The sequence below is a fragment of the Chelonia mydas genome, chromosome 14 (genome assembly GCF_015237465.2).
Source record: "Chelonia mydas isolate rCheMyd1 chromosome 14, rCheMyd1.pri.v2, whole genome shotgun sequence".
NCBI classification, from domain to species: Eukaryota; Metazoa; Chordata; order Testudines; family Cheloniidae; genus Chelonia; species Chelonia mydas.
The window spans coordinates 37,685,181-37,699,784 of record NC_051254.2 but is presented as its reverse complement, the minus strand read 5'-3'; the positions used below and the strand labels follow the sequence as shown (position 1 = coordinate 37,699,784).

Below are 14,604 nucleotides of genomic sequence, written 5' to 3'. Positions count from 1 at the left end.
CTTAAACTAAATGAAGAAAGGGCACTATGAAGCTGATTTAAGGTTTTGTGCAGGTAATAGCTATGGGGGATTCAATCATTAGAAATATAGATAGCTGGGTTTGCGATGACTGAGAGAACCTCATGGTGACTTGCCTGCCTGGTGAGAAGGTCGCAGATCTCTTGAGACTATGTGTAGTGCTGCGGAGGAGCCGCTGATCGTGGTACATCTGTGTACCAATGACATGGGGAAGGATCGGAGAGATGTCCTGGAGGCCAAATTTAGGCTCCTAGGTAAGATATTGAAGAAGTCCAGGACCTCCATGATAGCATTCTCTGAGATGCTTCCAGTTCCACATGCAGGGCCAGTTAGATAGGCAGACTGCAGGGTCTCAATGCATGGTTGAGACGATGGTGTAGGGAGGAGGGGTTTAGATTTATTAGGAACTAGGGAAACTTTTGGGAAAGGGGGAGCCTATACAGGAAGGATGGGCTCCACCTACACCAAAATGGAACCAGATGGCTGACACTTAACATTAAAAAGGTCGGTAGAGCAGTTTTTAAACTAAGGGCTGGGGGAAAGCCGACAGGTGCGGAGGAGCACGTGGATCGGACAGAAACATCCCTTAGGGGAGGATCTATTAATGGAGATTTTCTATGGCCTCGTAAGGAGAAGAACATGGAAAATGATGAAATACAAGTAGGATCTGATCAGAAACAGTCAAATGAAAAAAAGTCCCATTCAATTACATCAAGGAATGGCAGACAGCTAAAAAGTGACAAGTTTTAAAAGTGCTTATATACCTGTCATAAATATAAAGGAAAGGGTAACCACCTTTCTGTATACAGTGCTATAAAATCCCTCCTGGCCAGAGGCAAAACCCTTTCACCTGTAAAAGGTTAAAAAGCTAAGAGAACCTCGCTGGCACCTGACCAAAATGACCAATGAGGAGACAAGATACTTTCAAATCTGGAGGGGGGGAACAAAGGGTCTGGCTGTCTGTGTGATGCTTTTGCTCGGAACAGATCAGGAATGCAGTCTCACAACTCCTGTTAATTAGTAAGTAATCTAGCTAGAAATGCGTTAGATTTCCTTTTGTTTAATGGCTGGTAAAATAAGCAGTGCTGAATGGAATGTATATTCCTGTTTTTGTGTCTTAAGGTTTTGCCTAGAGGGATTCTCTATTGTGGTAAACCCAGGACAAACAGCTCCAAAAGGGGGGTAGTAATTAGCCCCAGGGGATTAAAAGGCCCCTCCCTATCCACTGAGGAGAGAGAACCACGGTGCAATAAGTTTCAGCTGGAAAAGGGGTTGCTAGGGAACCAATTAGGTTCAGTAATTAGTTAGTTCGCTGACTCCAACTACTTGGGACCTTTTTAAACCCTCCCCTGGGTGGTAGGAAAAGAAGAGTGATGGAGTGAGAGGAGCAGGGAAGTTGCTAGTAGGCTGTTTGCAGCAAGACACCAGACCTTCCCAGTAGGGAGGCTGCACTCGCTCCCCAGAAGGGAAGGAAAACAAGCACAAGGGACTGACTGAGGAGAGGAGTAGCAGGACCCTGTGCCACCTATAAGGATTCGCCTTGCCCCAAACCTGAGTCTTCAAGGCTAAAGAGGACTGAGCCTACTGAGGCGAACAAGGTATTTTGCCACACTGTGTTTTGAATCTGATTACCCTGTAAGGTATTTACCATCCTGATTTTACAGAGGTGATTCTTTTACCTTTTCTTTAATTAAAATTCTTCTTTTAAGAACCTGATTGCTTTTTCATTCTTCTTAAGATCCAAGGGTCTGTGTTCACCTGTACAAATTGGTGAGGATTCTTAACAAGCTTTCCCCAGGAAAGGGGGTGTAGGGCTTGTGGGGATATTTTGGGGGAAGACGTCTCCAAGTGGGCTCTTTCCCTGTTCCTTGTTTAAAACGCTTGGTGGTGGCAGTATATGGTTCAAGGACAAGGCAAAGTTTGTACCTTGGGGAAGTTTTTAACCTAAGCCGGTAAGAATAAGCTTCGGGGGTCTTTCATGCAGGTCCCCACATCTGTACCCTAGAGTTCAGAGTGGGGCAGGAACCTTGACATGGTGGCAGATCGGTGGGATCATTTTGAACCAGAAGTACAGCAGGATTTTAAAAGGTTTTGTAAAAGGCAATTGCAGCTGTCGATTCTGTCTCTCTGCCTGGGGGACAGAGCAGCAGGCATAACAAGGATTTTTCTGTAGGCTGAGAACAGCTATCGGGGGGGGGGGGAAAGAAAAAAAGGGTATCCGGTTACAGCACAACAAAATTTTACAAGCCAGGTTTTTTTGTTTTGTTGTTTTCTTTCTAACTCTCAGGTGTAAAGTTAGTTAAAAACAGAGAGGCTAGGATGACAGAAAGCAAGGCACAAAACAAGCTGAAGTTAACCCTACTGGAAGCAAAAGAGAAAGCAAAGGAACAGCAGAGACTGGTCGAATTAAAACGACTGGATAAGAAAGCCCAGGAGGCTTCCCACCAGAGAGCTCTGGAGGCAGTGAAAGAGGCAGAAAAAGCCCAGGAGACTGCCCGCAGGAGAGCTATGGAGGGAAAGGAAAAAGAAATGGAGGAGAAGGAAAAAGAGAGGAAGCATGTTGAGGAGGAAACAGAAAAAGAGAGGAAGCATGCAGTGGAGATGGAGAAGGCAAAGGCTCAGCAGAATATACCAAATAACCCTAACAATCCTTCCCCAACAATCCACAAATGGGAGCGACTATGTTCACAGTATGATGAATCCAGTGATATTGCTGAATATTTTCTCACCTTTCAGAGACTGTGCACACTCCATCAAATTCCTGAAGCTCACAAGATGACCACATTGGTCGAAAAATTGACTGGAAGACCTCTGGCCATAGTCAATAAGATGCCTATTGATGAGGCGTCTGACTATAATAAATTCAAGGATTTGGTTTTAAAGCAATTTCAAGTTACACCTGAAACTTACAGAGTAAAATTTAGAGCCCTTAAGAGAGGACCTGGACTAAGTAATGTGGCTTATATAAACCAGATGAAGGATCTGTTAGATAAATGGGTCAAAGGAAGGGGTGTAACTAGCTTTGAAGGAATGTGTGATTTGATGACTTGGGAGCAATTCCTGAATATGTCCAAGGAGGATATAAAACAGTGTTTATGGGATAAGAAAATGGACTCAGCAGAAAGTCTTGCTTCTTATGCTGATCAATACGAGCAGTCCCAGACTGCCAGAGAGGCGGGGTAAACCGGAACAAAATGGGTGGAGGGAAGAGAGAGAAATGTCCCTGGTCACAGTTGGAGTGGATACCAGAAGGGACACCCTCAGACCACACCCTACTATTGGGGGCAGCCGAAGGCCCCAACTACACCCCAAGGAACACTCCAGACACCTTATCATCCCGCCACACCAGCAACCCACCTCGCCCCAGTGACCCGTCAGCTGGACGATGTTTTAAATGTAACGAGCCGGGGCACATAAAGGCCAACTGCCCCAAGAACCCCAACAGATTACAGTTCATTGCACCGGAATCACACCAGAGGTCCTTAGGCCCAGATACCTCCCAGATACTCAGTTTCCCTCCGCTCTGAGGGTGTGGGCGGGAAGAAGGTCACCGTGTGGAGGGACACCGGAGCACAAGTGTCGGCTATCCATGCTTCCTTAGTGGACCCCAACTTAATCGACCCAGAGGTCCAACTGACGATTCAACCCTTCAAGTCCAACTCTTTTGACTTGCCTACAACCAAGTTGCCAGTCCAGTACAAGGGCTGGTCAGTAACGTGGATTTTTGCAGTCTATGATGATTATCCCATCCCCATGCTGTTGGGGGAAGACTTGGCCAATCCTGTGAAGCTAGCTAAGAGGGTGGGAATGGTCACCCGGAGCCAGGCTAAGCAAGCCATCACGCCTAGCTCTGTTCCGGAAACTTCTACCAGGACTCTGTCAGAGGTGATGGAGCCGGATCCCATGCCAACGTCTGCAACAGCAGTAGTGGATCCAGTCCCAGCGACCCAGACAGAGCCAGTCCCAGAACCATTGCCAGCACTGAATCCAGTGCTTGCAACCCCAACACCAGAGGGCCCCACTGAACCTGCACTGGCAGCAGCAGATAACCCTACAAAAGAGGCTCAGCTGGAGCCTGAACCCCAATACAGTGCACCAGCGGAGGGCGGTTCACAGTCAACAGAAACAGCCCTGTCACATGCATTGCTTCCAGAGGGACCAAGCCCAGGTCCACAACCAATGTGGAACTGATGTTCTCTTTCTACAACAAACTGGGATCGATTAGGACTTTTATACAAGGAAACTCTTTCTGGTGGACACCAGGAAGACTGGTATCCTCAGAGACAGTTGGTAGTTCCAACTAAGTACCGGGTAAAGCTATTAAGCTTAGCCCATGATCATCCTAGTGGCCATGCTGGGGTGAACAGAACCAAAGACCATTTGGGAAAGTCGTTCCACTGGGAGGGAATGGGCAAGGATGTTTCTACCTATGTCCGGTCTTGTGAGGTGTGCCAAAGAGTGGGAAAACCCCAAGACCAGGTCAAAGCCCCTCTCCAGCCACTCCCCATCATTGAGGTTCCATTTCAGCAAGTAGCTGTGGATATTCTGGGTCCTTTTCCAAAAAAGACAGCCAGAGGAAAGCAGTACATACTGACTTTCATGGATTTTGCCACCTGATGGCTGGAAGCAGTAGCTCTAAGCAACACTAGGGCTAAAAGTGTGTGTCAGGCACTAACGTACATTTTTGCCAGGGTAGGTTGGCCCTCCGACATCCTCACAGATGCAGGAACTAATTTCCTGGCAGGAACTATGGAAAGCCTTTGGGAAGCTCATGGGGTGAATCACTTGGTTGCCACCCCTTACCATCATCAAACAAATGGCCTGGTGGAGAAGTTTAATGGAACTTTGGGGGCCATGATACGTAAATTCATAAATGAGCACTCCAATGATTGGGACCTAGTGTTGCAGCAGTTGCTCTTTGCCTACAGAGCTGTACCATATCCCAGTTGAGGGTTTTCACCATTTGAACTTGTATATGGCCACGAGGTTAAGGGGCCATTACAGTTGGTGAAGCAGCAATGGGAGGGGTTTACACCTTCTCCAGGAATTAACATTCTGGACTTTGTAACCAACCTACAAAACACCCTCCGAACCTCTTTAGCCCTTGCTAAAGAAAACCAAAAGGATGCTCAGAAAGAGCAAAAAGCCTGGTATGATAAACATGCCAGAGAGGGTTCCTTCAAAGTAGAGGACCAGGTCATGGCCTTAAAGGCACTCCAGGCCCATAAAATGGAAGCGTCGTGGGAAGGGCCATTCACGGTCCAAGAGCGCCTGTGAGCTGTTAATTATCTCATAGCATTCCCCACCTCCACCCGAAAGCCTAAGGTGTACCATATTAATTCTCTAAAGCCCTTTAATTCTCTGGAATAAAAGGTTTGTCAGTTTACAGCCCAGGGAAGAGATGACGGTGAGTGGCCTGAAGGTGTCTACTACGAAGGGAAAAGTGCTGGTGGTGTGGAAGAGGTGAACCTCTTCATGACCCTTCGGCATATGCAGCAACAGCAGATCAAGGAGCTGTGCACCAGCTAAGCGCCGACATTCTCAGCCACCCCAGGACTGACTGAATGGGCATACCACTCCATTGACACAGGTAATGCTCACCCAATTAGAGCCCAACTTTATCAGGTGTGTCCTCAAGCTAAAATTGCTATAGAACGGGAGATCCAGGATATGCTACAGATGGGTGTAATCTGCCCCTCTGGCAGTGCATGGGCATCTCCAGTGGTTCTAGTTCCCAAACCAGATGGGGAGATACGTTTTTGCGTGGACTACCGTAAGCTAAATGCTGTAACTCGCTCAGACAACTATCCAATGCCACGCACAGATGAACTATTGGAGAAACTGGGACGGGCCCAGTTCATCTCTGCCTTGGACTTAACCAAAGGGTACTGGCAGGTACCACTAGATGAATCCGCCAAGGAAAGGTCAGCCTTCACCACACATGTCGGGCTGTATGAATTTAATGTGCTCCCTTTTAGGCTGCGGAATGCACCCGCCACCTTCCGAAAACTTGTAGATGGTCTCCTAGCGGGATTGGGAGAATATGCAGTCGCCTACCTTGATGATGTGGCCATATTTTTGGATTCCTGGGCAGAACACCTGGAACATCTACAAAAAGTCCTTGAGCGCATAAGGGAGGCAGGACTAACTCTTCAGGCTAAGAAGTGTCAAATAGGCCTAAGCAGAGTGACTTACCTTGGACACCAGGTGGGTCAAGGAACTATCAGCCCCCTACAGGCCAAAGTGGATGCTATCCAAAAGTGGCCTGTCCCAAAGTCAAAGAAACAGGTCCAATCCTTCTTAGGCTTGGCCAGATATTACAGGTGATTTGTACTGCAATACAGCCAAATCGCCGCCCCACTGACAGACCTAACCAAAAAGAAACCGCCAAATGCCATTCAGTGGACTGAAGAGTGTCAGAAGGCCTTTAACCAGCTAAGAGAACCTCGCTGGCACCTGACCAAAATGACCAATGAGGAGACAAGATACTTTCAAATCTGGAGGGGGGAACAAAGGGTCTGGCTGTCTGTGTGATGCTTTTGCTGGGAACAGATCAGGAATGCAGTCTCACAACTCCTGTTAGTAAGTAAGCTAGCTAGAAATGCATTAGATTTCCTTTTGTTTAATGGCTGGTAAAATAAGCTGTGCTGGATGGAATGTATATTCCTCTTTTTGTAACTTAAGGTTTTGCCTAGAGGGATTCTCTATGTTTTGAATCTGATTACCCTGTAAGGTATTTACCATCCTGATTTTACAGAGGTGATTCTTTTACCTTTTCTTTAATTAAAATTCTTCTTTTAAGAACCTGATTGCTTTTTCATTCTTCTTAAGATCCAAGGGTTTGGGTCTGTGTTCACCTGTACAAATTGGTGAGGATTCTTAACAAGCTTTCCCCAGGAAAGGGGGTGTAGGGCTTGTGGGGATATTTTGGGGGAAGACGTCTCCAAGTGGGCTCTTTCCCTGTTCCTTGTTTAAAACGCTTGGTGGTGGCAGTATATGGTTCAAGGACAAGGCAAAGTTTGTACCTTGGGGAAGTTTTTAACCTAAGCCGGTAAGAATAAGCTTCGGGGGTCTTTCATGCAGGTCCCCACATCTGTACCCTAGAGTTCAGAGTGGGGAAGGAACCTTGACAATACCAGTGCTAGAAGTCTAAATAATAAGATGGGTGAACTAGAGTGCCTCATATTAAATGAGGCTATTGATATAATAGCATCACAGAAACTTGGTGGAATGAGGGTAATCAATGAGACTTAGTAATACCAGGGTACAAAATATATCGGAAGGACAGAACAGGTTGTGCTGGTGGGGGAGTGGCACTATATGTGAAGAAAGTGTAGAATCAAATTAAGTAAAAATCTTAAATGAGCCAAACCATACCATAGGATTTCTATGCATAGTAATTCCATGCTCGAATAATAAGAATATAGCAGTAGGGCTATGTTACCGACCACCTGACCAGGATGGTGATAGTGACTGTGAAATGCTCAGGGAGATTAGAGAGGCTATTAGAATAAAAAACTCAATAATAATGGGGGATTTCAACTATCCCCACATTGACTGGATACGTGTCAGGACAAGATACAGAGATAAAGTTTCTTGACACGTTAAATGACAGCTTCTTTGAGCAGCTAGTCTTAGAACCCACAAAGAGGAGAGGCAATTGTTGATTTAGTCCTAAGTGGCGCACAGGATATGATCCAAGAGGTGAATATAGCTGGATGGTTTGGTAATAGTGATCATAATATAATTAAATTTAACATCCCTGTGGTGGGGAAAAAGCCATAGCAGCCCAACACTGAAGTATTTAATTTCAGAAAGGGGAACTATACAAAAATGAGGCTAGTTACCCTTTAATTTCTGGTTACAGTGCCAAAAGTGAAACCTCGACAAGCTCCATGAAAACTTTTGAAAGACACCATAATAGAGGCTCAACTTGAATGTATACCCCAAATTAAAAAACATAATAAGAGAACCAAGAAAGAGCCACTGTGGCTAAACAACAAAGTAAAAGAAGTAGTGAGAGGCAAAAAGGCATCCTTTAAAAAGTGGAAGTTAAATCCTAGTGAGGAAAATCATTTGCCAGATTTTGTGCTCCTTTCGAACTGTAAAAATGTAATCAGGAAGGCCAAAAAAGAATGTAAAGAACAGTTAGCCAAAGACTCAAAAAATAATAGCAGAATTGTTTTTTAAGTACATCAGAAGCAGGAAGCCTGCTAAACAAACAGTGGGGCCATTGGACGATCGAGATGCTAAAGGAGCACTCAAGGATGATAAGGCCGTTGTGGAGAAACTAAATGAATTCTTTGCATCGCTCTTCACTGTTGAGGATGTGAGGGAGATTCCCAAACCTGAGCCATTCTTTTTAGGTGACAAATCTGAGGAACTGTTCCAGATTGAGGAGTCATTAGAGGAGGTTTTGGAACAGATTGATAAATTAAACGGTAATAAGTCACCAGGACCAGATGGTATTTACCCAAGTGGTGTTCAGGAATTCAAATGAGAAATTACAGGACTGCTAACTGTAGTCTGTAACCTATCATTTAAATCAGCTTCTGTACCAGATGACTGGAGGATAGATAATGTGATGCCAATTTTTAAAAAGGGCTCCAGAGGTGATCCTGGAAATTACAGGCCTGTAAACCTGACTTCAGTATGGGGCAAGCTGGTTGAAACTATAGTAAAGAACAGAATTGTCAGACACATAGATGAACATAATTTGTTGAGGAAGAGTCAACATGGTTTTTGTAAAGGAAAATCATGCCTCACCAATCTACTAGAATTCTTATTGACCCCCTCAAAGCACATGGACAGGAAGATCCAGTGGATACAGTGTACTTAGATTTTTAGAAAGCCTTTGACAAGGTCCCTCATCAAAGGCTCTTAAGCAAAGTAAGCTGCCATGGGATAAGAGGGAAGGTGCTCTCATGGATTGGTAACTGGTTAAAAGATAGGAAACAAAGGGTAGGTATAAATAGTCAGCTCTCAGAATGGAGAGAGGTAAATAGTGGTGTCACCCAGAGGTCTGTACTGGGACCAGTCCTATTCAACATATCCATAAATTATCTTGGAAAAGGGGTGAACAGTGAGGTGGAAAAATTTGCAGATGATACAAAACTACTTAAGATAGTTAAGTCCCAGGCAGACTGCATAGAGCTACAAAAGGATCTCTCAAAATTGGGTGACTGGGCAACAAACTGGCAGATGAAATTTAATGTTGATGAATGCAAAGTAATGCACATTGGAAAACATAATCCCAACTATACATATAAAATGATGGGGTCTAAATGAGCTGTTACCACTCAAGAAAGAGACCTTGGAGTCATTATGGATAGTTCTTTGAAAACATCCACTCAATCTCCAGCGGAAGTGGAAAAAAGTGAACTGAATGTTGGGAATCCTTAAGAAAGGGATAGATAATAAGACTGAAAATATCATCTTGCCTCTACATAAATCCATGGTACGCCCACATCTTGAATTCTGCATGCAGATGTGGTTGCCCCATGTTAAAAAAGATATATTGGAAAAGGTTCAGAAAAGGGCAACAAAAATGATTAGGGGTATGGAACGGCTTCTGTATGAGGAGAGATTAATAAAATTGGGACTTTTCAGCTTAGAAAAGAGACGACTAAGGGGAAATATGATTGAGGTCCATAAAATCATGACTGGTGTAGAGAAAGTAGATAAGGAAGTGCTATTTACTCCTTCGCATAACACAATAACTAGGGGGCAGAAAATGAAATTAATAGGCAGCAGGTTTAAGACAAATAAAAAAGTATTTCTTCACACAACGCACAGTCAACCTGTGGAACTCTTTGCCAGAGGAGGTTGTGAAGGCCAAGACTTTAACGGGGTTAAAAAAATAACTAAAGTTCATGGAGGATAGGTCCATCAATGACTATTAGCCAGGATGGGCAGGGATGGTGTCCCTCGCTTCTGTTTGCCAGAAACTGAGAATGAGCAACAGGGAATGGATCACTTGATGATTACCTGTTCTGTTCATTCCCTCTGGGGCTTCTAGCAATGGCCACTGTGGGAAGACAGGATACTGGGCTGGATGGACCTTTGGTCTGACCCAGTATTGCCATTCTTATGTTCTTGTGCATCAATTTGTTTAAATTGGTGCAACCCTCATATGTTGTCAACTCTTGAACCAATTTAAGAATGACCACATAAGAAGGTTGTCCCAGGTTCACTAAATCAGAGCACAAACCATGTGCAGAAAAGGCCTAGGCACATTTGAAAATTCCAACCTGGTTAAGTGACTGAATCACTGTGAACACAAGAACAGCAAAAGAAGATTCATTAATTTTCTGCACAAATGTTTGGAGGAATTGTGGTTATGATTTCTCCCGATATTAGGGGGTAAGGGTGGATTTTTCAAAAATATGCTAATTAATCTGGCAATTTCTGAATGTTGCTTACTGCTAAGGGCCAAATGCTTTTCTGGCATAACCCTATTGGAGTCTTGGTTGTATGAGCAGAGAATTTGCCCCTGAACTCTGTGGCCCTCTGAATAGCAATGAATCAAATCAGGATAAATCGGTATTAAAGCTGTGTTGGAGCCATTTTTAAAATCAGTTTCTGCTCTTTCGTGTAGTGTAGACATGACCATTCTTTCACTCTTGTCTCACACAAATCTTGCTGGGCACTATTTATGTATTTATATGAAAATTTGCTTTTAGTCACTACTTCCAAACTAAGGCAAGCCCTGGGTGTTTTCTTTTTCAGATTCCTTTTTCCCGAGGGTGAATCCCTGGATGGTGGCGCTGAGTGTGAACTTGGTGGTTTTGTTTGGTTTCATTGGCCTCACTGTTTATCTGTTTAAAATGAAAGGTAAATATCAGAGGGATAAACATACTGTAAATAAAGGGTTTGTTCTAATAAATAAGTGCCATTTAGGAATTTAACATGAAAAGAACGTGTGAGCTGCTAATCTGGTCCTAAATAAAGAAGAAGAATGCATATGAATTTATTGATAGAGGGTGGGGGCAGAGATGCGAGGGAGAGAATAGAAGAGAGAAGAGTCTCAGACAATAGAACTGAATCAGATCATAGCAGATACATCTCTGTTCCCCTTGGTCCTCCATCTTCCTCTCTTCCCAGTTCTCAGGGGGTTATCGCTGTCTGTCTCTGGTCCCAGTTGAGACAAGGTTCTGCAAAGCCTAGCCTCTCATATTTGTACTTGAAATATCTCTTTTTTGCTAATAAAGTGCAGTGAACCTGGACACTATAGCGATGGGCCCTTTAGAAATGCCCCTGTGGCAAATCAGTAAATAAACACATTTGTTGCTCAGAAAATAAAAAAAATCATATGAAATGTCCCATAACTCAGACACAGCTGTCCATGCCCTGATGAACTTCATCCACAAAGAATATCTGCCCATTTCCAAATAAATTTGACATGTCCCTGAGTCCCTCTATACCCCTCATGAATTGTGTACCTCTTTTAACAATGTTTCATGAAGCAAGGAGAGAGAATAATTTATATTTATTTCTGTATTTTAAGGGAAACTTACTGAAGAAGTTGGTAAGTTTCAATTTGCCTTTTTCCACAAATACAATTTTTTACCACGGCTACACAATTGCATATGGGCTTGTTGGTTTCTCCGATTTATTTATATTTCTCTGTGTTTGTCGGGGGTGAGGGTTGTGTGTGTGTAATAGGCTGGACCATTATAGGCTTTGAATGACCACATAAGAGGGTTGTCCCAGGTTCCAGATGTTTGGATGTTTCCAGAGACCCTTTCCCTTTAAAAGTCCATCCAGTTAGGGGGTTAGGTCAGCATAAGTTATGTGTCTCAGGGGTTGAAGTTTTCAGTGTAGACCAGCCCTTGGTCTCAGAGGTTTTCTGAGAAGAAAATTTTTGTACACAATTGGATCCTCATGTGGGAGAGTAATTGAGTCATCGGTGGGTTAGGTGGCCTAGTGGTTAGCACACTTAGTGCCCCCTCCCAGTGGGCAGGTCTTGCAGTCCTGGCCCTCTTCAAATCAGAAGGGCAGGGAGGTGGGCAGTGGTAGGGGAGCCTGGGCCCACCCGCTGTACTGGGCTCTGACCCAGTGCCCTCGGAGGGTAATCAGTGTCTGGTCCCCAAAGTTGTCCTCCGAGTTGCCTGCCTGGGTCAGTTATGACCAGCTGTTTTTCTCAAGAACAGGTTAGACAAACACCAGTCAGAGGTGGTCCAGATAATACTTCATCCTACCATGAGTGCAGGAGATTAGACTTCCAGTCCTATGATTCTAATAGAATCACAGAGTTAGAAGGGATGGACAGATCATCTAGTCTGACCTCCTTAAGAGGAAACTGAATAGAAATAGTTTCTAAGCCTAAATTTCTGTTTAATTTTTAGGCAAACTACATATAGAAATTGGTAAGTGTCATTATCCTTCCTCAGACAAGAATTTTTTTGTACTGAATGGGATCCTCATGTGGGAGCTGGTGTAATTTTATGGAGTTTGCTTTTAAATTTAACATTTACAATTTTGTTGCAATATGAAACCTCTTTTTGTATGTTTGTTTTCTTTTTATTATTCTATTTTGGGGAGGGGGGTTAGTGTAATTGTATAAAATGTGTGGAAGCACTAAACTGGGTAGATTTCACACCAAAAGCTCATTTGAAAAACTGGTAAGCAACAGAGTCGTGGAGTCACAGAGTTTAAGGTCAGAAGGGACCACTGGGTCCTCTCCTCTGACATCCTGAAGAGGAGGTTGATTTTTCGCAGCCTTCACTGTCATATTGATGATAAAGAGAAATAAAAAATAAGAAAAGGAAAACGCCTAACAAAAATATATCTTTATCTTTAATTTTTAGGCAAACGAGATAACGAGATAAGTAAGTGTTATTATCCTTCCTCTGAAAAGAAACTTTTTGTATTAATTTGGAGTTTCATGTGGCAGTTTAATTGTGGTTGAGTTGTTTGCCTTTAAATTTAATTTTTAAAATTGTTGCAATGACCAATTATTTTTGTTTCCTTGCTTTTTTATTATTCTCATTCTTTTGGGGGTGTGGGTGGTTGTTTTTCTAATGTAACTTTATAAAATGTGGAGAAAGACTAAACTGGATGAATTTCACACCAAAAGCTAATTTGATAAGCAATACAATAGTAGAGTAGGAAGTGGCCAAGAAAATATGGCCGAGGAGGAATTGTGGGAAGGCATTGGTGGGCTAGCCCCTGAGATGATTATCTTCCCTCCACACTGCAAAGTGGGCATGTAACCAACCTGAATTAAAGTGGTACCTGGGCTATAGCCTATACCCAAAGTCTTGCCAGCTAGCCTGGGTGCAAAGCACCACCAAACTTGAGTCAGAGTTTTTGTGATTGTGCATTATACAGGTTGGGAACAGCCAGATAAGACCCTGGGCTAACTGCAGTGAAGACCCACCCTGGGAGAGAGACAGCCAGTGGAGATTCTGATGAACTTAAAACTTTCTTTTTACCTCGGTGTATTAGTTTGTACAATATTGAATCATGCAGTACATGTTCAGATCTGCTCTCATCTCTAATTTTGTGGCTGGTTTTAGGGTGGAGAAGATCTGTGGCACCTATAAAAGAAGGTAATTAAAGATCATATTTTATCAATGTGCCTCATTTTCTTTGTATATGGGAGTGGATGTGATCGTTCAGGGCAGATCTCCCCAGCACCCTTCATTTCACGGCGCATGACAAGGTGAGGTGGGGTTTGTGCCTATGTCCTACCACACCATACTGAATCCATAGCATATTGCGTTTACGCTTCCTGCCCCTCCACCGCTGGCATGTGCACTGCACCCTGCAGAGATCTGTGACAGCCTCTGCGACCCCTTGTACAGAACCAGTGGGACATGCACCTCCACAGCCACGTCTCCAGGGGGACTTCAGCCATCAGCACAGGGACACAGAACAATCTCCAGTGTCTCTCTGTTTCTTCCTTCATCTTTTCCCCCGTGAAGAAAGCCAGGAGCTCTGCAGTGACCCCACCCTGGCTGGGTGAGCAGGGACTGTGTCTGTGTGAGACCCTTGCTCCTGTCTCAAGCAGAGGAACTGAGCCTTGATCACAGACAGGGGCTCCCCTGGCTCCATTATACAGATCTGGGGAGCTCCTGTAATCAGAGCTGTGAGGTTGTCTCATTTCCCCTCTCTCCATCCACGATGATCCCAGCATTCTCCTGTCTCTGATAAACAGGATGTCACTTTAGTCTCCCCATCATTAGCATGACCCTCTCCCTCTTTCCACCAGCCACCTATTCTGTACCTCCTCCCCAGTGGCGGATTTGCCACTGGGCCAATGGGGCCTGTGCCCAGGGGCCCCAGAAAAATGGGCGCCTCTGTGCCCCAACCCGCTCTGCCTGCCCAGTGCTACTGCCAGGGAGTGGGGTCAGGGCTCGGGGGGCTTGCCCCGCTCCATCTGCCCAGAACTCCAACCAGGGAATGGCGTTGGGGTGCGGGGTCTTGCCCTGCTCCGCAGCTGGAGCGCCAGGTGGGCAAAGCAGGGCATGACCCCACACACCAGCCCTAATTCCCCAGCAGGAGTGTGGGGAAGGGGGTTCTGCAGGCAGAAAGGGTGGGGAGGGGCCCTCACTTGCTGTGGCCCAGGGCCCCACAAAACCT

The 14,604-nt window shown here is 44.6% G+C and overlaps 1 protein-coding gene across 1 annotated transcript in view; it reads left to right on the top strand.

Moving 5' to 3' along the window:
• Positions 1-14,604, top strand: part of LOC102936186 (butyrophilin-like protein 2) — a 1,677,894-nt gene that overhangs the window by 35,366 nt on the left and 1,627,924 nt on the right. The window contains 2 exon segments of the mRNA XM_043528084.1: positions 10,747-10,851; positions 11,525-11,545. Of these exon segments, the coding sequence (XP_043384019.1) occupies positions 10,747-10,851; positions 11,525-11,545 (126 nt within the window).